The 26,691-nt window shown below is 33.7% G+C and overlaps 1 protein-coding gene across 1 annotated transcript in view; it reads right to left on the bottom strand.

The window, feature by feature from the left end:
* The window catches only part of LOC150093859 (short transient receptor potential channel 5-like), a 60,853-nt gene that overhangs the window by 4,094 nt on the left and 30,068 nt on the right, over nt 1-26,691 (bottom strand). The window contains exons 3-10 of the mRNA XM_090412784.1: nt 22,195-22,391; nt 13,516-13,712; nt 11,115-11,308; nt 10,460-10,633; nt 5,965-6,773; nt 3,394-3,646; nt 2,643-2,840; nt 239-298 (exon numbers count right to left, since the gene is read on the bottom strand). Coding sequence (XP_090268910.1) covers nt 239-298; nt 2,643-2,840; nt 3,394-3,646; nt 5,965-6,773; nt 10,460-10,633; nt 11,115-11,308; nt 13,516-13,712; nt 22,195-22,391 — 2,082 coding nt within the window. The remainder of the gene's footprint in view (nt 1-238; nt 299-2,642; nt 2,841-3,393; nt 3,647-5,964; nt 6,774-10,459; nt 10,634-11,114; nt 11,309-13,515; nt 13,713-22,194; nt 22,392-26,691) is intronic.

A 26,691-nucleotide genomic window follows, 5' to 3' on the forward strand; every position in this document is an offset into this window, starting at 1 on the left:
GATTCATTAGGTAGTGTTCAATGGTAATGTAATATTTGAAAAATATATTACTGAAGTTAAGTCTTTTTGTAGAAAAGCTTCGGTATCGAGACCAGATGTTTTTTGATATATAAAACCCTACAATCACAGGAAACTTACTTATTAATCTAAAAGTCGTTCTGTTCAGGAACAGTAGCTTTATAGACTATTTTGTTCATTTTATCATATTCAGAACACGAAGTTATGTAATTTAATTTACCTGATAAACTTCTTCTTCTTTCTTAGAAATTTCCACAGGAGTGTTTCCATAGCAGCATCTCTAAAAGATTCGAAAACATTTCATTGTCGTTGCATACAAAGCAACAAAAATATATAACTGCTAAAGACGATTAAATAAAGCAAAATAAAAGAAAAAATATGCATAAGTTCATGGATATTTTACTGTGGTATATAGAATTTCTGATACTCAAAATTACTATTCTGTTCAAATTTTGCAAGATAACTTTATTTAATAATTTATTGAAACTGTGGTTCCTGGTTGACTGATATCCAAATTCAGATTTGCATGGAAGAATGTTTAGCAATGTTTTGTTATCTAATTCATCCGCCTGAAATATAGCATTGCCACCTTCTCTCCTCAATTTCAGTCATTGAAACTAGATTAGATTCAACTTGAAATATATTTCAATGTCTTCCAGAGATTTCGATGAAATATTCGAGGATACAAACACTTCATCGAAATCTCCCATATGCAAGTCATTTGGTTTCGTTTACTCGAGAGTTTAATTCTTGAAAGAATCTCCATTTATACAAGAGCTAGGACTCTGGTCGATTCCGAATTTCAAGATTTCCCTGAAGCGTCAACGTATTCGTTGTAATCTATAAACAGGAATATGCTGAATTTGGTGTGAAGTAGTTCGGCCGATTATGATCAGTTTCATTGAAAAACTTAAAATCATCATCATCATCATCATACGTATCAAGGATTTAGGCCTAGCATGGCCTGTTCCGGCCTTAGAAGTCATCGTTGAATCGTTTAAGAGGACGTCCTGGTTTTCTTTTTCCTAATTGCTTGTACTTTAAGGCTTGTTTTGGTAATCTTTCTGTTTTCATTCTTGAAAAACTTAAAAAAACAAAACAAATGAATAGTGAATTTGGAAGTTTTATACAATGCATATCATATTTCTGCTGCCTTGCCATGAGAAAACTATGCTCCTCAGCCTTTGCTAACTTCTAGGGATGATGTCATTTCCTTTTCACAGTACAATGAGATGCGTGCGACGTTCTGCTTTGCCTTTTAGTTAAATAAATCTAGATTCAGATCCGTTTTGGCATCTAGGAAGCGCGAAAACAGCTTTTCAGCTGAATATGAGCTAGCCGGTGTGATAAAGAAGTGGAGTGTTTCATCGGGCAAAACGAAGACGCCCCACTTTCTTTGTCCATATTTTCAACCAAACTAGACATTCTTTTCTCTCTGACCATGTATTTAAAAATATCTCAAATATACTTTGTATGTATCCAATAAATGCTTCTCACGAATATGTATCTTTAATATATTTTTTCTTTTCAGTCTGCATGCCAAACCCTCTAATCCACAGTCCTTTAATCTATCCCAATTTTCAACATTTCATAGTATTCATTTCTTGAAACTCAGTAAACTAGATTCTGTGCTGTGGTCCTTGATCTGGTGTGATCGGACTCTGGCAGGAGCCTGGTAAACGAAATAAATGAATACAATTTTTTAAAGTATTAAAAATTAAATTTCAAGGAAGCCTTGTGATAACTTCCATGAGACATCTGTAGAAGAAAAACCATTACTACATTCGATTCGATTCAAATCAGGACCTTTTTATTAAGATTTTTTTTTTTTTTTACTAGTTCCAGAACTAGTTGATATTTGGCGAGTACAGTTTTTCTCCAGGAAGAAAACCAGATTTTTTAATCTCCATTTTAGCAAAAATTACCGTATATACACGAGTAGAAACAAACATTAATTAGGATTAGGAACACAGCAGCCTTTCTAGCACGTCGCAGAAATGCACTCAACTGCGACAATAATGAAAGATAATGACCAGACCTGCTCGGCTACCTTTCGATTTCCAAAACAGTTAGGGCAAGAAACAGATATTAGAGGGGGAAACAGAAGACAGACAGACACACAGAGAGAGAGAAATGATTGGGGGGGGGGGGAATTTAAGAACAAGCGTAGCCAGACGAACGAACAGTTTTAGTGTAGCAGGAACACTAGATAGGGTTAACTTCGAAGTTCCTAAAATCGCACATTTAACACTTGCCTTGGGATATACATCATCAACGATGCTCTACGACCCCCCCCCAACTTTATCAGTTTCTTTCTTTTTCTCACTCCCTGTAGAAGCATAGTACTTCTTATAAACTTAATTTTCTTGATAAATGTACTAGTAAGTAAGATATGACTAATGAAATATCTTAACCCCATGATAATTCGTTACCATTTATGAAAAACGTAGTCTATTAATCAATAAAATTAATGGAATTAAAATTTATTCATTCTATTACTCTTTATATATCAAAGAAATATTTTAAATTAGTTTTCGTTATAAGAATTTCAACTCTCGTTAATAATTCAAAGCTTAAAAAAATATTGCCAGTGTTATTTAAGTAAGATAATTTCAAAAATTTACCTGAGGAGAACAGGAATTCTGAGCCGTTCCAAGACTGTTTTTCTTACGCGACATCTTTTCTATTGCCCATTTTCCAAACACGACCACTTGGTATAAAGAAGGTATCAAATTGAAAGGAGGAGGAACCATACTCTGACTATGCAGAATCGACAACCATACAGCTGAACAACCAAACTTCCATTCCATGTCTGCATTTTTCTGTTAAAAAATCATACAGGCCATAATCATTAACAGACTAAGTTTTGATTTATAAAAACTGCGTTGAAAGAGTCAATTGATTTTCTTCGGAATTTATTTCAAAACATTATTTATATTTCTACGTGAGATACTGATTTTAGTTCAACTAGGTAGGATATAAAATTCATCTCCAGATGTATCACCATCGCTCTGCTTACTGGAGACCTGAAGTGGATCTTTTATATAAGTTCGATATTTGGTATTTAGAGCAGAGTTTCTGCATAGACCAAAAATGAAAATTAAAACAACATAAACATGAATAAATAAAAACCTTAAGTAATCCAGGGTACTAATATAACATTGGTTTACAACCTTTCATTGTCGGATTCACATAAAAAAAGAAAGGAAAAAGAAATGTGGTTGAACTAACATCATGGCTGAGTCATCATCTGTGTTGAACTACATACAAATACATCAATATTATTTATTTAATAAACACTCTTTAAATTTTCTCCAACAATCGTTTTAAAACGAGAAACACAAATCTCTTATCGAAGTTGGATCAATTGCTTACTTGAATTCTTTGGTAAGTTTCCGACATCATTGCAATGAGCATATTAAGAAGTATTACGACCATGACTAAATGGTAGATTCCCCAAAGGCCATAACCAACCATCTCAGTGAAAACATGGTCTTTTAACCATGTAGATTTGTCGCTGGAAATTACGGATGAGCTGCTTTGGTTCGGAAACAACACAATATCAGCATAGTCAGGTTGTCCCATGCCAAATACTGCCCAGAACAATGCCTTAAAAGTGTCCTTCAATCTGAAAATAACAAAATATATCATCGATATTTTAACATGTTTTGTCAACTATGCATTATCATTTTATTTTAATTACTTAATTGCTTAGGTTATTTAGCCACAAGATAAGCTGATGGAATAAAGCTGGTTTTTGTTTGTTACGTTTATTTATTTGTTTATTGTGTGACAGGTAGGTTTTTCCCTTACTTTTTCTGAATCTATAAATAATCCAATATTTAAATTTATACACATCAAAGAAATTTACCTTTCATTAATATATATTTCAAATAATAACAAAAAAAGTATAATGCACTATAACAGGAATAATCAACGAAATAATTAAAAAGGATTAAAAAGGTGGGAATAAAGGATGGTAAAAAAATGAAAATGCGTTCTTCTATTGGAAAATACCTGGATATGATGATAGGATTCTTTATTATTATTATTATTATAAAAAACCTCGAGTCAAAGACTCATGGGAGGTCCACTGTTATGCACAGATTATCATGCCGCGCCTTAAATATGTTCACTGTCTTTGCGCTCACCACACTCTCGGGCAATGCATTTCAATTACTCACCACTCTCCATGCAAAAACCTTCTCCTCACTCCCTTGTTCACACTCTCCTTATACAGCTTCCAGGTATGACCTCTAGTTCTCCTCCTATCTTCACCCATTCTGTTCAAAACCTCCCCGACATTAATCTGGTAATAACCTCTTAACAATTTCTGCAAATTTCATTTTGTCAGTCTGTCTTCATATTCAACATTCCAGAGACCAGAAACTATCTTAGTCATTTATCTCTGAACCTTTTCCAATACATCTTCATCTTTTTGAAAACCAGGTGACCAAATCTGTGCGCAGTAATTTATATGCGGCCATATCAAAGCCTCATACAAGGAACCATAATATCCTTACTTCTACCTGGTGCCTTCCGCATCATTCCCATTATCCGCTATGTTGTCCTCACAATTTTAGTAACATGTCCTCGAAATTTTAGGTCCTTGTCTACAATCACTCTCAGATCTCTCATCTCCTCTACCACTTCCAAGATATTTCCACTGATAGCGTACTCTACCTCCCATCCGTGCTTCCCAAATTTCGAAACCTTACACTTTGCAACATCGAATTGATATCCTCACTCGTTTACCCGACAATTCAGCCAGTGTATTCAAGTCCTCTTGCAAAGCTACAGAATCCGCTCTACTCCTGATAGCTTTCCCCAACTTTGCATCATCTGCAAACAATTGCATATCACCATTCAGACCTCTCCAAATATCATTCACATACAAATTAAACAGCAGTGGACCTAAAACAAACTCTTGGAGTACACCACTAGTAACTTTCCTCTTCTGGTTTTTTTTTTTTTTTTTTTCAACTGAATGTGAGTTAGCGCATGTCATTTTCTCCCAGAACTCAGGTTTTCTTCCACAAGATAGGCAACTTGGCTCAGGCCTGTAATATATATCTCATAGAGTTATAGAGAAAACTGGAGACTTAATTATTATCAATATTAACCATATACTAATATGAACTTTAAGACAGAGCTATCATTAAAGAATGTGATATCACTTTTTTTTGAGAAATCGTTAGACTTCCATCTGTCACAAAATATCAAAGCGTTTCACTTTTTCATTCTTTCATTTCACATCACAAATTTTAAAAAAATACGAACCACATAATCTGATCTTTCCAGATAAATTTGACTGTTTATTAGTTATATATATTATTATGAAATAATTACAGGGGCACTCCGTGTTTCGGAATCAAATATACTGGTATTATATTTATGTATATGAGTGCCAGAATCACTTGTGTGTACTTCGTGGGTGAATGATTTCAAGGCAAAATATGACAGACATTGTACAAGTATTGATAATTATTTATCAATGCTGTAAAAATGGACCTCACGATAGTCTAAGGATTTCATGAAGGTGCCTATATGTAATCATAAATATATATATAGATATATATATATATATAAAGTTTTAATTTTGACTTATATCATGAATCATTGAAATCATCTCGTTCACAATCTTTCGTGCTGTTAAATGCTTTTCGTTATATTGAAAGACCGTAAACTAGTCTGGAACCAAGATTTCGAGTTTTACGGTAAAAAAAAAAAAGCTGAAAAATTGCCTTCAGACATTTTTCCTTTTTTTTTTTCTTTTTCTTTTCTCTAGACAATCAAAGTACAGTATAGTATAATCTTTATGACCATCATGTTCTTCATCAATTATGGCAAACATCCTTTTAAAAATATAAAATAATTACATAAATCCACTACATTTATTATAAAAGAAAGAAAATGGTTTTGAAAACTTCAGTCAAAAATACTTACGTTAAGAAAGCAGTAGGCTGACTATATCCATTATTACTTCCATTGCCATTCGGATAACCACGAGAGGCGTTGTCTTTATAATTTTTATAGATAGAGTTGATTCCCGAAGCAAAAGCAAATATTATAACAAAAAATATGAGAAAGAATTTTATTACATCGCTGATCATATACTTAAGAGATGTCCCCAATGGTCCGAGTCTTGGATGGGTGTTATACCACAGAAGTATTCTACTAAAGGCCATAATGGATGCCACAGCAAAGATTCCTTCTCCTAAAAGAAATGGGTGATACCATGGCCAAAACATACGATTTAATTTGTTTTCTATCCAATCAACTTTGGAGAGGATATAAGCAATCAGCCAGAGAATTTCTGCCAATAAAAACAGTCCAAACATTACAAAATCAAAAACATACCATGATGAGCGGGAAAAGTTTTTAATCCCCATGTAACACATATCGGTAGCAATGGATAAAAAGTGACCAACAACCCAACATCCAACAGCTACCTCAGACCACGTCGTTGGCAACTTAAAATCGTATTTGTGATCAAGGAGCAGGGTGGCTAGCAAAAGGTTAAGAAAAATTAAATATGAAGTAGCAGAATAGATGAATCGGTTTAAAGGTACCTTCATAGAGCTGATGACTTTCCAATGAGGGAAAAAAATGTGAGCTAAAGCTATAAATGGTGTGAGAAGAGCATGTTTCATAACGTGCATAAAACGTTGTCTGGTTGACCAACTCCACCACGATGGCAAGCCTTCGACCCACAGTGATCTGAGAACTTGTTGACAGCTGGGATGAGTGACAAACTGCGGAGGAAAATAAATAAATTAGGCCTTCAAATAAATCGCAGCAACATTTATTATAACAAGCTTTTGCTCATTGAAAGTAAATTTCAAAATGTATTCATCAAAGTAAGTATAATTCAAATTTAATATTTTAATCAACAAGCATTCAATGTAACATTGATCCAATATACCTGGTAGTAGAATATGGAAAACCTTAACTTGGGAAATGGTCGAATCGTCTTTCTTTGTATGGCCTAGCCCTATTTCCACTACTATTTAACAAGTAAATAAATTGACTTGTTAAATTGCAATGGGAATATAAATAACAAACTTTTATTTCTGGAGACATAGTATCAAACATATGTTATTTGTAATGTTCAAATATACAAACTAATGTTCATAGGACTACAACGATGTACACTAGTCTTGTAAGTTTTCGGTTTTCACAATTTAGTACGCGAATTTTACTGTTACGTAGAAGAACGGTCGAGCGAACGTCCATTTCTGCCCTCATTTTACTGACAGATCTGTCACAGTAACCTCATCTCACAATGTTACAATAGTTATGATCCGAACATTTCGTGCATGTATATATTTGAATATTACAAATAACATATGTATGATACCATGTCTCAAAAATAAAAGTGTCATTTATATTCTAAACGAGTATTTAACAAGTCAATATTTCTTCAATTTCTATAAATACAGAAGGGAAATTTGAAGCTCTCTCTTAATTGCAAAAGCAAGGTATCCATTTACACGTAGTTGGAATGAATTGCCAGCAGTACGCAAAATTATATAAACTCTGTCATGAAAATGGAACCAGATTCAGTATTAATCAGCATTCCACTGAGTAACAATACACTTCAACGCTATATTGATGAAATAGCCAAAGATTATAATATATATAACAGTTCTGAATTCCCATTTCAGCTGTCTTTTTGGATATTATTTTCCCAACACATCCGCGATCTACCTCCAGGTCTTTTTCCAGATCTACCTCCAATCAGGGATTCATCTCGAATGCTTGTTTAGCCATTCTTTCCCCATCCATTCTTTTTTTTATGTCAAAGCCATCTCAATCTGCATGCTGTAATATCATCAACTAGAAGCAGGGATCTATAGAGCTCATAGAGATCTTGATTACATCTTCTTCTGCATTCACCTGTTATGTTATCTCTTATAGGACCATAGACTTTTCTGAAGATTTTATTTTCAAAGATCTGCAACACTTTTGCCTCTTGGTGTGTTATGCTCCATATAAAGTACGGTACTAATTTTATTATCTCGAGTAATCAATGTTTCAATATATTTGAAGGAGGTAACGCTTTTAAATTTTAGGTCATAATTTATAAATTATAAATTTAATTTTTTAGTATAATTATAAAATATAATAAACCCAATTTTATATATAAATTATATAAAATTGGGTTTATTTTTGTATAATTCAATTAGGAAAGTGGTTTTATATATATTTTGAAATGAAATATAACGAATATAATTGCTACTGTAAACATAACCTATTATACGCACATATATACATGCTCTATTTTCTCGTTCACATCTATTTCTATCTGATATGGTAAATTTTCAAATGATTAAATAATTGAAATAGAAAATTGATAAAAAAAATTGATCTGCAAGACGGGCATAAGATGAATTAAAATGCAATATTTAAATTTTAAATGATTATCTAATCGCAAAATCACGAAAATAGTTAATTTTTAAATATATATTATTAATTTCTTCTATAAAGAGCCACCGACCCCTAGACCGCCTGACCGCCCCCAAATGCTTCTGATTCCACTATAGCCCTCCTAGCGCCCACTGGGGGACGTACCGCCCACTTTGGGAACCTATGGTCTATACCGACTGAGCTAGGGAGGTCCTATAAAGGGATGGGATTATTGTTTGAAGACTGCGACGTGTTTCCACTTCTATCTTAGAAATAGCTGTGCATTTATTAGACCTGTCTATTTCTAACACTAAAAACGAGTATGTTCTACAATTTGACGTAACGTGACCAATCATTATCTAAAAATAAAATAAAATAAATAAATAAAAACAGTGACATTTAAATGTTGTGTAGGGACTCGAGGCGTCTATGAGACAAAGTATTACTTTTGTATTATTTGATTACTATTAGTAATCAAATGTTGTTTGCAATTTTACAAGATAAAAGAAAAAAATCAGGTGTATTGGAAAGGCTTTACTGATCGTCCGTCAACCTACAGCAAAGCAATATAGTATATTATTATTATATACTATATAATAATATATAATATATATATAATATTATATATATATAGTATATTAATGTATAATAATAATAATAATAATAATTATTATTATTATTATTATTATCATCATCATCATCATCATCAATATGGTCCGAACAGAAACTTCTCAAAAGAAGCCAAATGTCAAAATTAAATGTTAAGACAATGGCGAATGTCATACGAATGACATCGTTCGTGTAAACTCATCTGGCAAGGTGAAAAAAATCAATAAACATTATTATTTAGAATTGTGAACAAGGTTAATATATAATAAATTTAGTTTAATCCTTTATCCAAGTGTAAGGAAACAAAGTTTACGCCTGAAGTATCTTCAGGACTGAGGCAACTCATGACTTGTCGTAGTATCTCCCATAATGCAAAGCACATCTCCTTGTGAACATGTATAATGCTATGAATTAAGGGAAGGGGCTACTACCCAGACCGGTTTCGGCCTTTATTGAGATCTCGTCAGTGGGAGCCAGACTCAGAGGTGGTGGTACTAAGGTGGAAGTAATGGAGAAGTCATATTGACTGACCCGTACGAATTGCCAAACGGTGTCTCACCTTAAGGTAAATATAACTTCTCCATTACTTCCACCTTAGTACCACCACCTCTGAGTCTGGCTCCCACTGACGAGTTCTCAATAAAGGCCGAAACCGGTCTGGGGTAGTGGCCCTTCCCTTAATGCATAGCATTATACATGTTCACAAGGAGATGTGCTTTGCATTATGGGAGATATAAGTGATGAGTGATGAGTTGCCTCAGTCCTGAAGATACTTCAGGCGTAATCTTTGTTTGCTTACACTTGGATAAAGGATTAAACTAACTTTATTATAGTCTAACCAAGTGGGGGAAGAAAAAAACTTCCAAGGTTAATGTATTTTGTGGCTACTCGATGAACAGGTTTTTTTTAACTGTTATAGCACATCCTCGCATATATATATATATATATATATATATATATATATATATATATATATATATATATATATATATATATATATATAATATATATAAGTTATATATATATATAATATATATAAGTTATATATATATATAATATATATATATATATATATATAATATATATATATATATATATAATATAATATATATATATATGATATATATAAGTTATATATATATATAATATATATATATATATATATATAACTATGAAATATATATATATATATCGACTTGATTTGTATAGTAGTTTTCATAATTTTAAATAGAAATATACTTGGCTCAGAGGTGCACAAAGTTTTGTATGTCTTGAGGTCGAAAACAACCACTCGACCAGCTAGGCCGGCGTCTTATCCAGAAACGATGTTTACGAAAATTAAGCTAGGCAGGACGTGAGTCATAAAGCCATGCATATTGCGAATTATTGTTATTATTATTAATGGTAATTATTAATGACCGACCTCTTTCTGTTGATTCTGCACAGCAAGATGCAGTCGACTAAATCGGTGAGGCCGAACATCAAGAAAACCTCTCTTTTGCATAAGGACAGTCTTCACTTCATTGGTGTCTTGACATTGATCCAAAAGATCAGCAGCAAACTTCGAGCACTGGGTGGACAGTTCCATATAGTCTTTCTAGATGTTGTTTGATAAAAAAAAAAGGAGATCAAATTAAACACAGCCAGTTATTCTTACAAGTAATAATTTGTTTGTCTTTTAAGTTTTTCATTCTATTTATTAAAACTAGCATAATAACGTCATAGAATGTGTAAGTGCGTCATTTCTCAACACAGTCTCATAGTTGCTATAATACCTCGTAAGTTCTCTGATCAACTAACCTTACAAAACTCATAGTTTTTACATTCGGCTTTGAAATAATGCTGGATCTAATATCGACTTGACATAAATAGTAGCTTTCATAGTTTTAAATATACTTGGTTCAGAGGTGCACAAAGTTTTGTATGTCTTGAGGTCGAAAACAAAAAAATTACAAATTTCATACCTACCACCTCCTCTTCCAAGCACTTTTAAGCTTATAAAATATTAAAATGTGAACTTTTCATAAATTGAAAAATCAGAGAATTTTCTTTAAAAAACGTCTTGTTTCTTTACTTACCTGTCGTTCGGGTAGTTCTTTTGATAACTTTCGTAGTTTGGAACTTAGTTCAAAGGCTGTGAGTATGGGATCTTCAGTCGTCAGAATTATATACACTGGGCTTGCTAAAGCACGATATGTGTTAATCCGTGTTATGGAGTCAGTCAATGTTTCTCCAGTGCGAGTCCGAGTGGTGCAACAATCGGGACAAGTGCCTGTTGGAGAAATCGCCATACGGTAAAGCAACAAAGATTTTCAAATACTAAAATCTAATTTCAGTGAATGAAACGGAGGTTCCAGTATTAAAACTATCACTAGTTTTAATACTGGAACTTAAGGATACTACTCTAATTTTTAAATAATTTAAGGATTTCATTTGACTATCTTCAGCCTTCCCAACAGGTCAGTAGTTTTTCTCGACGACTTAAAACGATCCTAATTACAAGTGAAAACAATAGTCACAAAAATTGAGCATAAACGTCTTCCCTTATGCACATCTACTCTCTTGATGCTCTCAATTTTTTTAATTAGCCGATATTCCTAGAAAGTATAATAATTGCTATTTTGCAAAATTTATGAGGGCATTTTGAGCCATTAATTCATGAGCCATTAATTGTCATTACTCTCATTAATGATACCACGGTTTTAGATACTAACCTTTCTACTAAACATTTATAAATGGATATAAATATTTTGGCTCATTCCTCCATTAAAATGACACTCTACCGTAATGAAGATAGAAAGTTGGTCTTGTTCTCACCCAATTGTCGTGTACAATGTCGCTGTAGCGATAATTGCACACAACAGTCCAATCTTTGCATCCCTATTTCATCAAACGATGTCCCCACAGCTATTGTGGTGGGATATATAGGATATCGTAATGTTGATACTCGATTGGGTTATTTCTATAATTTCAACAACGTAAGTACAAAAAATGAATTAGGACGTTCAGGCACTATGCAAAGGGTCCTAAGTGAAACCAGAAGAAACATTCTCCAAAATCACGAATTCGGGTTTTTTTTTGTTTATGTAATAAAAACAAAGTATGATCTTCTTGGAAATTAATCTAATCAAGTTTCTATGTGGCATATTTGTTTGTATATTTTCAAAATATTTTTTTTTTTCACACAAATTACATATTATACTGTATATGCCTGTGTAGCTCAGTGGATGTGGCGTTTGCACACCACCGCGCTTGGCCGCACGAAGGAAGACTTCATTTCGAGTCTAGTCGGCGACTAGAGGAAATTTTTCTAAGCCTTTTTTCGACCGGTTCCCGAGTTAGTCGATCTCTGGCACGGGCAAGCAGGTTTTTCCTCCCGGAAACTCGGGTTTTTCGTCCTGTAAATTCAAGAAAATCGACCGTAGAACCCACATTATTTCAGACATTAAATATATTGTGTTAGGGTTAGGGACCACGAGATGGCGGCACATTTTTTGAGCCGTCTGTCTTCACTGCGTACTGCTTAATTAGTGATAGCTTTGGGCCATCTGTCTCTGATTGGGTACCAGTGGAGATTGAACTGCCCACTCAGTCTCCAAAAGTTAGATAGGGCTAAATGGCCTCGCCTACTCCCGTATACGGGAATAAAAAGGCGTTAGCTGATTAATTTTAATTACATATTATTATCCATAAGCTTAAACATTTACTATGATCAGAAAAAAACGCACTGTCTTTTTTTTCATACATAATAATGTATATTATTATCTCTAATATGCACTTGTATGTCTGAAGGGACTTAAAAATACGGTGTTGGGTATCTAGAATAAGAGAACTGGATTATCGAATGAAATTGATAAATATACAAAATATTTATAACAGTGCCTGGGTGAGATTTATACAAAAATAAAACTAAAAGTGCTGTTTTCAGTCGCGTTTATTTTTCTGTTTCTAATATCTTATTTTTAGTCAGTAAATAGAATGAATTAATGTTGTGTTTCATACAGTATACTATAATATTTAATTGCTGTTTCGATTTTTTTTTTGCATTATCATTTTCTAAAGTCATTCCTAACAGTATAAAATTCTGCACGCTTTAGATTACTAATTAAAACAATCCAACAAAAGTAGCACCTGCTGACTTCACTGTTTTACCTTTCAGCTAATCGATCCGTTAGCGCTAATCGTTTGCAAAATCACTACTTTGCCCAACTCTGATAATGAAGTATTGAAAGTACATTTTACTCAAATAGTTTTATATTATCCCCTAGCAATCATCGTATGATTAAAATCGCAGAGCAATATATTATGAAATGCAATATAAGTACTAAATTGGTAGTATTGATTTACACTTATAATTTAATTTTTTGAAATTAAGTAATCAATTTTAATAACTAGAAAACTCAAAATATTTATATTTTCTAAAGGCAAAGAAGAGCGAATTTTTCTAATAAATGCAATAATCATATGTGCCATACTCACATTTGGGTTTGTGAAGCTCCTGTATGCGATACCCGTGTTGTAGGAGAAGCCGTGTTATTGTCACATTGCCATTAATACTAGCGATCATGAGAGGAGTAAGTTTCCCTGGACATGTAACCAAACTATAATCAGAAATGCGTGGTTTTAATGTTGTTCCAGCAACAGCAGCAGCAGCCTTCTTCTCCGCTTCTTTCAGTCTGAAAACATTTCAAACTTCTAAAAAAGAAGTTTTTGCTGTTAAATACTTCAATTAAAATTCTAATTTTCAATTACTAAATATTTAAATTGCACTTGGAATTCATTAATTAACCATCAAACTATCATATGATGTTGCAAATTTAAATTGTAAATTTAAATTTGCAACATCATTTGATAGATCATTGATAATATAAAACTATTGGAGTAAAACGTACTTGGGCAAAGTAGTGCTTTTGCAAACGATTAGCGCTAACGGATCGATTAGCTGAAAGGTAAAACAGTGAAGTCAGCAGGTGCTACTTTTGTTGGATTGTTTTAATTAGTAATCTAAGGTGTGCAGAATTTAAATTTAAATGATAATTATATTTAAGACTAATTACTCACATTTAGTTATAATGGCCGCCCGTCTGGGAAATTTGCCTTCAGCAATGGCCACCAGTAGGGATTTTGCTACTCAGAATCCAAACAGATCTCCAGCCTACATCATTCATCTTTGGACACATATGAAAAGTCTGTAGAAACTATCGATATTACTGATAACATTTCCGGATCATTTGATATGGTTAACGTTTGCTTAGCATATTGGCATTGTCAATCTTTTAATCTCTTTATAACTGGACAGGCATTTTCTCTCTCGCTGGTAGATCACTCTGTGTTGTGACTGACGATTCTTTCTTCAGTCATCTTCAACAATGAAAGTATGCCCTGGAGGAATTGATCTCATCTTCTGTCCCCTTTTTCATAAGAAAAAAATATACATGAACGAACCTCTCTAACTGACCAATAAACATATCCATTTGCTGATGACAGCTCACACGCCAAGAAAATTGAGATCGAGTCTCACTCTCTTGAATTCCTGTATAATTATAAGATACATTTTTGTAGCGTTCGTATTCTTAAAGTGTTTAGGTAGCAGGTGATTTTCTTCGGCAGAATGAAATCTTATAGCGATATAAAGAAAATTGCCTTGTTTGTTTGTTTTTAATAGTCAAATATACCCATACATATGAGTGAATGTTTCAACCTGTACTAGACTGGTCATGTGTATGGACATAAAGTTGAAGTTTATTCATTTTGTCATTAAAAGATCCGAAAAACATCTAAATTTTATTCAAGTGAGACAATATTATTTGTATATCCCTAATACCAGATTTTATTAAATTTTCAGTCAAAAGTGAGGTGCAGTTATGGGTAATTCTGAATGTTAAGCCCTACAAATGGGCAGTGGCAAAATTGCACAAAAACTGAGATAAGTAGATTTTTGAAAGGTTATTTATATTATTTTACCCACTGTAAATGGCAAATACCAATTAAATCCCTCAAATTAAAGTCTAAGAGTAATTTGAAAATGGAGAGATGGCGTAATAGATGCATAGCATTTTGTGAAACTCGCTTAATTTTTTTAAGTGAGTTTCAAAATTACTAGGTTTATCTAGGAAACCTAAAAATAACTTACTTTTTATTTAGGAAAATCAAACCATATAATACCTTTATCAACAGTTTTCTCTGGAGGTTAGAAAAGTTTTGATATATGAGATGACTTTCTGGGTATGAAACCTTTGAATTTATTTTTGTTAAAATTTGCGATGCCTCATTTTACAATTTAGCAAAAGTAGCTGCATTCGACAACAATTCCGGGGAAAATAATAACAAATAAATAAATAAACAAGGAAAAGGAAGGCACATCATTATTTGTGGTTAGTTGAATGTATTCGCCCAATAGATGAACTTTTCCTATTCTCCTCCACCGGTTCCTGAGTTACTTGATCTTGATCTCGGGCACAGGCAAGTGGGTTTTTTTTCTCCCTGAAACTTAAGTTTTTTGACCAGAAAAATCAAGAAAATCGACCGTAGAACCCATATTATCTCAGATGATAATGATATACTGCATTAGGGTAAGGGACCACGAGATGGTGACATTTCTCTGCCTCTCTTCACCGGATGTAATTAATTACCATTTGTAATTAATTATATCCGGTGATGTAATTAATTAAAGACTGTCACTAATTACCATTTGTAATTAGTGACAGTCATGGACCGGCTATCTCTAATTGGCTACTACTGGTCGAGAGTGAACTGTTCCGTCAGTTCCCAAAAAGTCAGATGGGCTAAAATGGCCTCACTTACTCTTCATAGGGAATAAAAGGCGTTAGCGTTTTTAACTACAAAATAATTATCAAAAAAAAAAAAAATCAGCTAACGCCTTTTTATTCCCCGTATACGGGGAGTAGGCGAGGCCATTTAGCCCTATCTAACTTTTGGAGACTGAGTGGGCAGTTCAATCTCCTCTGGTACCAATCAGAGATATATGGCCCAAGGCTATCACTAATTAAGTGGTACTCAGTGAAGAGAGACGGCTCAAATGTGCCGCCATCTCGTGGTCCCTAACCCTAACACAATATATTTAATGTCTGAAATAATGTGGGTTCTACGGTCGATTTTCTTGAGTTTACAGGACGAAAAACCCGAGTTTCCGGGAGGAAAAACCTGCTTGCCCGTGCCAGAGATCGACTAACTCGGGAACCGGTCGAAAAAAGGCTTAGAAAAATTTCCTCTAGTCGCCTATTACAAAATAATTATTACTAATTTAAATGAATACTAAATTTGTTCCTGAATAGTTAACATTCAGTGTTATACATTCATTCGCGATATATATTTTTATACATCGAAAGTGAATATATTTTTATAAATATTTTTGTTTAATATATACTTCTGGATTCCTATTTTCTAATCCAGTAAATCGCGAAATACATAGTCATGAGAGTCTCGTGCTGTTTTTCTTTTTCATATGAGAGGGAGAAACATGTAAGTGTGGATTTAAAAGAAAGTCTTCAGTTACTATATTACATAAAGAGTTAACCATTTTCATTGGGATTATATCAGCAAAACGTTAACGAAGGAAGAAATAATTTTAGTATAATTTCTGTTACACGAACGGCCTGTTAAGATGATTTGGCACTTGCAGGTTGCCAACAACAACCGATTATTATTATCATTATTAATTACCGGTAATTAATTGAACTCGGCTTATTTTCTGCAGTCATAGGCAAGCACAGAAACACTGCATGTTATTATTTGTAACAAAGACATATGACTATGTTAAAGACCATAGGCTCAAAGTTTAATAGGAAAAAAAAACCGTCTGGAAACCAATCTCTACCCCGAGTCAATCATGCTAATTGGCCCAAGACGCACGATTTTAATTGGGCGTACAGGGAAGAGAGCGACAACTGACGCCATATTGTGGTCCTAACCCTTACACTAATTATTATTGTCTGGAATAGTGGGATATTCAGTGAATTCGCTTGAGTGAAAGCACCTCTAAAGTATGCATTTTTAGAACTGAACCATTTGAGGCAATGACAAGGAAAGAAGTCCATCATACTGAAGGACATTTCTCAGAATTTTCTATCTTTCCGTACAATGAACTTCTCTCCTTGTTATCCCGAAATAGTTTAACAATGTATTTGCTTCGCTGTTCATGGTTGCATAAAATGCAAAATAAGAAAATGAAACAATTTCGATGAAAACGAGGTTACAGGAACTTAACATTACTTATAAATTTAACTGTCCTTATAGGTATTTGACCCAGGAAATGCAAAATAGGTAGTAATGTCGCGAAGGATGTAACAAGGAAGGAAGTCCCTTGCTGCAAAGGATAGGTCATTCTGAGAAGTGAGCTCTGAAACATAAAACTCTGCTAGTTTCATCAGTTAGAAAATGAAAAAGTTAAGATTAAGCAAAGCTAACAGAAACTCAAAAGCAATTTAAATTTAACGCTGTTGTTATGAGCATTTAAAGGATAAGAACATGCATAAAAGTTAATTTATCGAAAAATTTAAAATTGGAGTTTTCTTATATATATATAATTTTTATGACTATTAAGCCTAAGGAAACACCAAAATAGATTGAACTATTCTATTTATTATTATTATCTATTATAATGGTTGCACAATTAATGTTCATAATCCACAGTGTTATACAATGCTCCAATGGCAGAGATTATACTTGATCAAGTTTTGGATGCTGTAGCACTGCATCAGGATCGTTTGTGCTCATTTGCGCCCATTGTTGAATCTTAGTTTGTGCAAAGGAAATCCATGGTTGCTGGAAAAATAGTTATGTTCATACCAATTAAGGAAATCAGTGCAAATTATTATTATTATTTAAAATAATAATTTGCACTTAATTCCCGAGAGCTATAGGGTATTCCCACCTTATGTGAATACCCTATAGCTCTCGATCGCTAATTCATAAGTAGTATAGAAATAGAAGACACGACAACATAAATAAAAAAAAAGGATTTTAATTAGGAAAATATTTTTTTAAAAAAATTCTAGTGTTTTTTTCCTTTTTCTTTTGGAGGCCAGGGCCCTTTCCCCCATGGCCCCTTGCAAGGGGCCCTGGACTCCAAAGGAAAAAGGATCTACATATTTTCTAAGGGTAATTTGTCTATAGGAGAGAGAAAAAAAACTCGAGTTTCCAGTTCTTATGAGATTGATTAATTCGCATTCAGTTGAAAAAGCTGATATAAAATTTCCCGATGTAAAATTTTTACATCATAAAATTTTATATAGTATATAAAAATAAATAACAAAAAAATTAAAATTAAAATAAAAAAAGTGGGTTTCGTAGTCACATTCTTCTACGTATAAATGACATTATTCATAATCGTGATGCAGTTATCAATTTTGAAATAGGGAAACATGAGAAAAAAGCCTAGAAAACCCTGAAATCTTGAGATCATTAGCTCTTTTAAAAATAATGGAATGTGGACCTGACCCTGACTCAATACAGATCTACACAGATGGCTCCAAAAATCCAAATGCCAATTCTGGGAGTGGCATACTCATCTATGGCGCTCTCAAAATATAGAACTAAAAACAACTAACAGTACTGTATGCAACTCATACCATGCAGAATTAACAGCACATAGATTCCTTAACAGCTCTTCAAGCTATTAAGAACTGCTACACCAACCATCAAGAAATGCTTAGAGACATAACAAAAAACATAAACAAACTACATAAGGATTCCGAAATAATTTTCCAATGGATTCCATCCCATGTGGGATTAAAGGGAAATGAAACTGCAGATGAAGTAGCAAAAATGGCTGCAATATTAAGTGATACTACAGATTTCGATCTTCTTAAACCACTCAAAAAGAAAACATAAAAAGAACTATTCTCCAGGACATTCAGCAGAAAACCAGGAGCTACCATCAACTCCAAGTTTAATCGCTGTGCCACTACCATGATCTCTCACCTCAAGACTGGCCACACAAGACCAATCAAGTTTAGCAATGGCATAAAAGACTTCCCCATCTGCAAAATCTGTAACATCGAGGAAGCATCGCCAATGCATTTACTAAATTGTATGAATATTTCCAAATGTGAACTTTATAATACCCCAGAAAAGGTGATGTATAAAATATATGAATTTGACCTCTATGATCCGGTGTAATAATACCATGGGATAATAAAAAGAATAATCGTGATGCAGTCATAATTTCATATTGTTATTAAAATAGGCTGATTGATACGCCATATTTGAATTTGATCCTAAATGCAAATCTCATTAATTTCATCAAGCTTGAAAGGAATTATTATAATTTCGAATCGTTTTTCAATACGTACATCCAGTATAAGGTGGGTAAGAAGAATATGATTATTATTGTATTATAATAATAATATTATTATTATCGTTTTATCAATGAAACTGAAATCTATAACGAAGTGTGATCCTTAATTCTTACTAAGACGATATGCTTTGAAGAAGTCTCGTCAGCATTTTTTGTTTCAGCTTCATTCCTTTTCAGTCAGATTATTATTTTTTTTATTAGTGTGATTAGAAATAGAACAAACTGATAAAAAAATTGAGATGAAGCCTTCAGCAGTGAATCGCTTTAGGGTTAAAGCCAGATAACTGTAAGGAGACCTTAACATAACCTTTAAGGAATGCGAATAACTGATTGGGACTTCTGACATAATGCGCAATCCTCATTTTCACATGGTGCATCCCACTAGTAGGTATCCACCGGTTACTGAATGAACGAGGATGCACTATTTGGGACAGCTGACCATCTGTCTATTCGCTTAAACTAGAAATAAATGTTGATGAGATTTGATGCACGCTGGAGCATTTCCAGGATTAAACAAGGCTCACCTCCCACTGTTTTGTTAGGGGAACCCGGGCAAACAGTGAAAAGTCAGCTATTGGAACAAACACAATTCCAGACAAGTGATAAATAAGCAATTAGGAATACAAGTGATAGATAGGCCATTAGCAAAGGCCACAAGGTCAGTATATGATGCGTGTTAACTGCATGTTTTATGACCGGTTCTTCTGTTTTGAAGAAGGCAACAGGGCGAGAGAAGGGGCAGACAACTCCTACCATCTCGTATCTTAAATCCTAATATTGGTATTGTTTTCTCTAACACCATGAGTTCAATGGTAAATTTATGCTGAGATGCGGTTAAAAACTTGGGTTTTCGAGAGGAAAAACTAATTGTCTGTCCGGATCCAGATATCCATATCTGGAATCAGTTGAAAACAGTGTTTTATTAATTGTATTTTTATGAACACATTGGGAAGCAACCGAAACGTGGCTCTAAAAGTCATTGAGAACAGAGAGCTTTCAATGGCATCCTTCGTATTGGATGATGTAATACGTTAACAGTTCATAGTTTAGTAATGTTTTAGTTAGGATTCAATTCAACATATATTCATTAATTACTGAGTAGTATAAACGTCGTTTTCAGCACGAATTTTGTCTTGCATTTATTTCCCATATCAAATGTGAGATAGATGCAAGGCAAATGCCATTAAAAACTGCTCAATGTTTAAATTATATTAGATCTGATAATAATGTGGTAATGTTCCCCATTATCATGTGGTAACGGGGAACATTTCTAATGCTAATTTCATCATTATCCCTCTAGTTTTCAGCAATGATATTACGTCATTGGTGTGTCATTATGGCACACACAGATTTCCGTAAACGATATTGCACTTTCTTCGCCATTTGCTTCTGTTTTCCTTGTTATAAATTAAGCTGTCAAAATAAACACAATTATGGAAAATATTTGCGACAATAAATGAAATCTTTATAGTAAATCATATGAAATACTACGATGACAAAAGTATTTGAATGTCTAGTTGTGGTCAAAAATGCGTTTTAATTACATTTCTAGTGCCGAATGGGACCACATTTGAAGAAACGTATTATATTTCGAATGTTTTTTTTTTTGTTTTTTTGTTTTCCTGTGCCAGAATCATTTGCAGGTAAGAGGTTTTATAATACGTTTATTTCGAATCCTTTAATGTTTACCTTTGAAAAATATTTTAGGGCCCCAAAAGGTTTCTTGCACCCGGGTCCCTTTATAAAGAAGGCCGACCCTGGTTGACATCGAGTACATTGCAAAACATGCAGCACATCCCACCTTTTATTATCGGACTTAGACACTCCCTGAATATTTGCACGCGATAAGATTTGAAATTTGCATGACTGACACGTAAGGTGTCCAAATACTTTTGTCAACATAGTGTAGGCACTAATACGTGATTAACGACTTTAACAGAGAAACTATCTGTTTTCGACAGCAGCATCTGCGTTCATGTATATGATAATGGCAAAAGTTCGCTACTTGAATGTCTTTAAATGGCGGTTCATAGTGGGAGCCAAATGAGCCGGCGGGAGATTTTAAACATAGACTAATTGGGATAGTCACATACACCCGATTCCAGCGCGAGACGAACTGTCTACACATCGTCAAGTCGAACAGAAACACGCTACAATTGGTCAGTTGGTTGTGGACATAACCAGGGACTGCGAGGGCGTATATATGAACGAACTATACTGATGTTGTTGTTGTTAGCGTATGAAAATACCCAGGATAACAGTATTGGCATTTCGATCCCAGATGAGGTATTGGTCAGAAATTTTCTACTTTCTGGCAGGGAGCCAGTGCAGGCTACCATCATCCTCCAAAGAATTCTTTGATTGAAGATCTGCGTATTCATCATGGAACCGGTTGGCCTGTTGTGAGGGGATAAAAAACGGAGTTTCCGGAGAAAGAAAAAAAAAAACTCCACCTCTGTATGAGACCAGCTAACTCACCTTCATCCCAAAAACACCAGATGAAGGTTCCCCACGTCATAGACGGGCTTTGTCTATACTAACTGAGCTACGGCGGCTCCAACAAACTATTAGAGTGTTGAAGTTGTTGGAAAGATCTTGCGTTTGGCACAATTGTTTGTAGGGTATAATGTCGCCGCTAGGCAAGGACTATTTTTTCGCCCCTAAATTCAAGAATATACTTTTTTTAAAGTGTTTTTATGTTTGAGTTACAACTTTACCGGTGTCTGTGTCACCCTTCAAACTTACCTCTCAATTAAATATAAAACAAAAATTATCAAAAATCATCATGTGCTTGTATCGCAGAATAAAAACAACATTTCGCAAAATATTTGCTTACTTACCTGGTTAGTAAAAGTGAGACAATGTGCGGTAAATTTTCGCAAACAGCTTGTATAACAGCGCCATATAAATGCGAAGCACTCGCATTCGAATCCTCTAGAAGCCCAATAATAAGATCTTCGTCATGTTGGCAGACTGCGATCTCCAAAGCTCGTTGACCTCTGTAATCGCAACAATCCACACAAATCGATGGGTATTTCTGAAATCGTAGTAAATATAAATAACATTAGTAAAATTAGTTATGTTAGAATAATGTTTTTCTATATTTGCTCTCCTTGCAAATATAGAAAAACCTTGAGAATTCTTTAAGTTTTGGATTGATTGAAATTAGTGACGCAGCACCAGCCATGTGCCAGTATGATGTCTTAATTGCGTTTTCTATGTACAGTTCTGTTTTAAAGAGGGTATTTCGCAATTATATATTATTATTATTATTATTATTATTATTATGTGACACCTCCAGGGAGTCCAAAGACTCATCGATTGCAATAACCCCTCCCTGGTGTGATTGAATTTAATAAAACCTGGAGGGGATTTCGAATAGATACAAGAAGATGTCCATGTGGTTCCATTTTGATTTTAAACGAATCATTTTATTGGAAAAATTTTTATTAGAAATCTCGAAGTGATATTAGAAATCTCGTACTGGCTGGATGGAATTTAAGGAAAGTCAATTTTTATTATTTCTATTAAAATTTGTCTAACCTGTCCAAGTTTAGCTTCAAGCTAACTATTTTTATTCGAAATGAAATTATGCTTGCGGTACATTTGCTAAAAGAAAAAGTTCACACAATGTTATTACGAATATCAGCTTTATATTGATTTTTGTCCTACCCATATGGAAATATATAATTTATTTTACATAATTCATGTTTTAATAAATATGTACACTTTTTGTGCATCAATAAATATCTCTCCAATTTTATAAATATAGAGAGTATTATCTGACTAGCAAAATTTTAATTTTGTTTCTAACAACATTTTATAGAGATCTGAGTTCAGCTGCGAATCTCGTGATTTGTCTAAATGACTTTGAAAGTGACGTTGCAAGTGACTGAAATTTTGTAGTTCGATTTTGAATGCAAAGGCTGAAGGTTGTCTAGGCTGGATTTCCTGAAAGTCAGGATGTACTTTTTTTTCCCCCAAAAAAAAACTATGTCAAGGAACGTCTTAGTAATGGATGTGTTGATTTAGTGGATATAATATATTATAGTTTATTTTTTTTAAAATAAGAAATTCATAAGAAAAAAGAAAGGCTCTTTCAAATGGTAATTAACAGGTCCTTCCGTAATTTATAAATGCAAATCTTTTCCATGCAATAATATGTAGCAAAATGCTAAGCTGCGAGAAAAACACATGAAATTAGGATGCATATATTATTAGCGATACCTCACTTCAGACGTGAAACGTGCAAAACGTTTTGATGACTTCAAGTGTGGCATTTTATTTAAAAGGAAAATATGTTTCTGAAAAGTCACAAAAAATAAAATTTTAAAAAAAAATGTCTCTACTTAAATTTCGCTTTTTTTTTTTTTTTGTTTAGTTTTCATCGGCCACACACACTTTATTTGGCGAAATATCAGCTAGCTCCAAAGGAATTGGATAAACATATAAATAAATAAACAAACAAATAAGTAATTTTTTCTTCTTTTTCCTTACTCGTAACACGACTAATAGCACGTGGTTGTGGTATGAATACTTAGTATAGACGGCAACATAGTTGCCTCGAGATATACATTTGCATTGACGTGTGTGTAATAATAGGTAGGCAAAAACCGTGACTTTGAAATGAAGAATAAATAGTAGAAGCCACATGAGAAACCGGTTTCCTGTCAACGTTGGTCATGTGGCTGGAAACGGTTTATGAACGTGAGAGCCAAATGAAAGATCGACGGGGATTTAAAAAAGTTCAATACGCGTGTTACAATTTGGTCAGATCGGTGATTTTCAACCTTTTCCATAATACGGCACACCTAGACTAATTATTAAAATTCTGCGGCACACTAAAAATATATTCTTTTAATTTTTTTGATGATCTGGCAAAAAATAGGCATAATTTTGATTGATTTACACACACAAGAAGAGGGAAGAACAGACTAATAAATAAATGCGCAAATTACGACATATCTTTCAATTAATTTGTTTTCATAAATCTCGCGGTACACCTGAACACCTCTCGCGGCACACCGGTTGAAAATAGCTGGGTCAGATAATTGAAAGCTACTGCTTGGGACTGTGAGGTAGTATCTGAAGGCGCCATAAGTTAAATATGGTCCCAAATAGAGTTTTAAAAAAAAAGAAAAAAAAAGAGAGACGTTTATTGAGCATATTGAGAAACGTAGTCTATAAGAAGCAGAGAGCTTTCGATGCCATCATCTGTTTCTATCCAAGGAGTGGATAAGTAGGAACAAAATTCCTGACCTTCAGTCTTTTTTTTTTTTTTTTTTTTGACTGGCTTGCCAAAAAATTTCCTGTCCAGCAGGAAATTAGTGATCTAGGAGTCCCGATCTGTGGCACACCCAGAGGGGGGGGGGACAATGAGCCCTGACACCCCCAAATAAAAAGGGAAAAAACACTAGAAAATTTTCCACAAATCTTTTCTAATTAAAATTCTTTTTTTATTATTTATGTTCTGTCGTGTCTTCTATTTCTATACTACTTATGAATTAGCGATCATTAGATGCTCAATCGTAGGTCGTATGCGAGGCGTAGTGTATATTCTCAAATAGTCTACTCAACTTCCCCCCCCCCACCACCACCCCCCAGAAAAAAAAAGATTAAATTCTGAGTGCGCTACTGATCCCAATACATTTACTTTTATTTCGTTTATGGAGTTACGTTAAGGGATAAAATGTAAACATCAAAGGTGACTTTATTGCAAGAGTTAAAAGTCAAAATTAAAGACTCTATAACTGACGTTATTCCGGAAATGTTGATGGCATGCATTACAAGAACTGAGATAGAAGTTGGCTGTACGAAGATATACACAAAGCACAAATTCAACTTGTTTTCACTATTTATTACTATTATTAAAAACTTACTCTCCAGATTATCATTAACAATACTTCCTAATGCTGTATCTGAAGGTTTGCGATAAATATTTGCATTTATTAAACTACTAGTGATATTTTGCTAGAAACGATGCTTATAAAATACTGCTCAACAGAGAACGTGCGAGATGAAAAGGAGGACATGACCTCTTTTTGTCCGATATTTCGTAACTCACTGCCGGAGGTTGTGCAGCCAGCTAAGTACGAGCTCGTATTTATTTGTTTATTTATTATTTATTTCTTGCTGTAGAATGTGTAAGGGTACTGGGACTATATACCGTTTCCATGGTAAATAAACATGCCTTAACTACGTGAATTTAATCTGGACTGAAGATGGTTGTTGATGTCAGCTGAAATTTTTAACTGGTTGTTAACAATCCTAAGTAATGGCACTCCATAGGTCAAATATTGTTCATAAAATGGACAGGTACATCAGCTCTAATTGAATGTTCATTAAAGTCTATTTAATTATTTAAATGATTTCGTGCGTGGTCAAGTGCCATCAATGCTGGAATAATATTGTTCCCGTATTTACCTTAATTGTTTACTAGGTCGTGCTACTCAGATATCTATGAAAGGAAGCAAGAATTTATAAATATCACAAGTCATCTCATGATGGTATAATTGGTTACATGTTAAATGCTGCCAACTCAGTTCTGATAACTTTTATTTCACAATAGTAGATGCTGAACTGCCTGCAAAGTACAACTTTGCAGGCAGTTCAAATTTGAGAAATTTGAGATTCAAATTTGAGAAATCACCAATGGAAATGTGGTTTTCAGGCTATAGACTGACTTTTTGCATAAACTGGCTTTTGTCAAGTGATTTATGCAAAGTTGAAGAAAGATAGGATATTAAAATGACATCGAACATCAACATACGATGCCCTTTAATGCTTTGAAGCAAAGTCATACGATGCTGAAATTTCCTCAACAAGAAAATATGGTGACATCAAAATTACGGAAATTAACCCTAACGGATATCTAATTCTCAGACAGTTCACTGTTGAAGAGCATCAATAACTCCAGCAAGCACACAAGGGTGTCTTTCATCATCATTCCTCAAGATATGCAATGCTTCATGCTTGTAAAACCTCTCAGAATTACCAAATATTTTCTCCAAATTCGTTCTCAAAATGGTTTCACATCGAGGGGTCGGTGACTTTCATCAATGGAAAAAAAGATTGGAAACGGATGAAACGGAGAGAGAGAGAACATCTATATAAGTACGAAAAGAATGGTTTATTTTATTTTTAAATATTTATTAGCTGACCATACTAACAAACACAAGAACTGATGTCTAGATATAAAAAAATGAATATTTATATGGGCTTCGTGTGATGATAGCTCTATATTTGGAACTATTCATTGTGAAGACATTTCGATAATATATTTTTACATTTAAAATAAACTCTTTGAACTCTTAACACATAATAAGGTTGTTATGTAC

The sequence above is a fragment of the Typopeltis vanoorti genome, chromosome 23 (assembly GCF_054136105.1).
Source record: "Typopeltis vanoorti isolate ZY-2024b chromosome 23, IOZ_Tvanoo_1.0, whole genome shotgun sequence".
Classification (NCBI taxonomy): domain Eukaryota; kingdom Metazoa; phylum Arthropoda; class Arachnida; order Uropygi; family Thelyphonidae; genus Typopeltis; species Typopeltis vanoorti.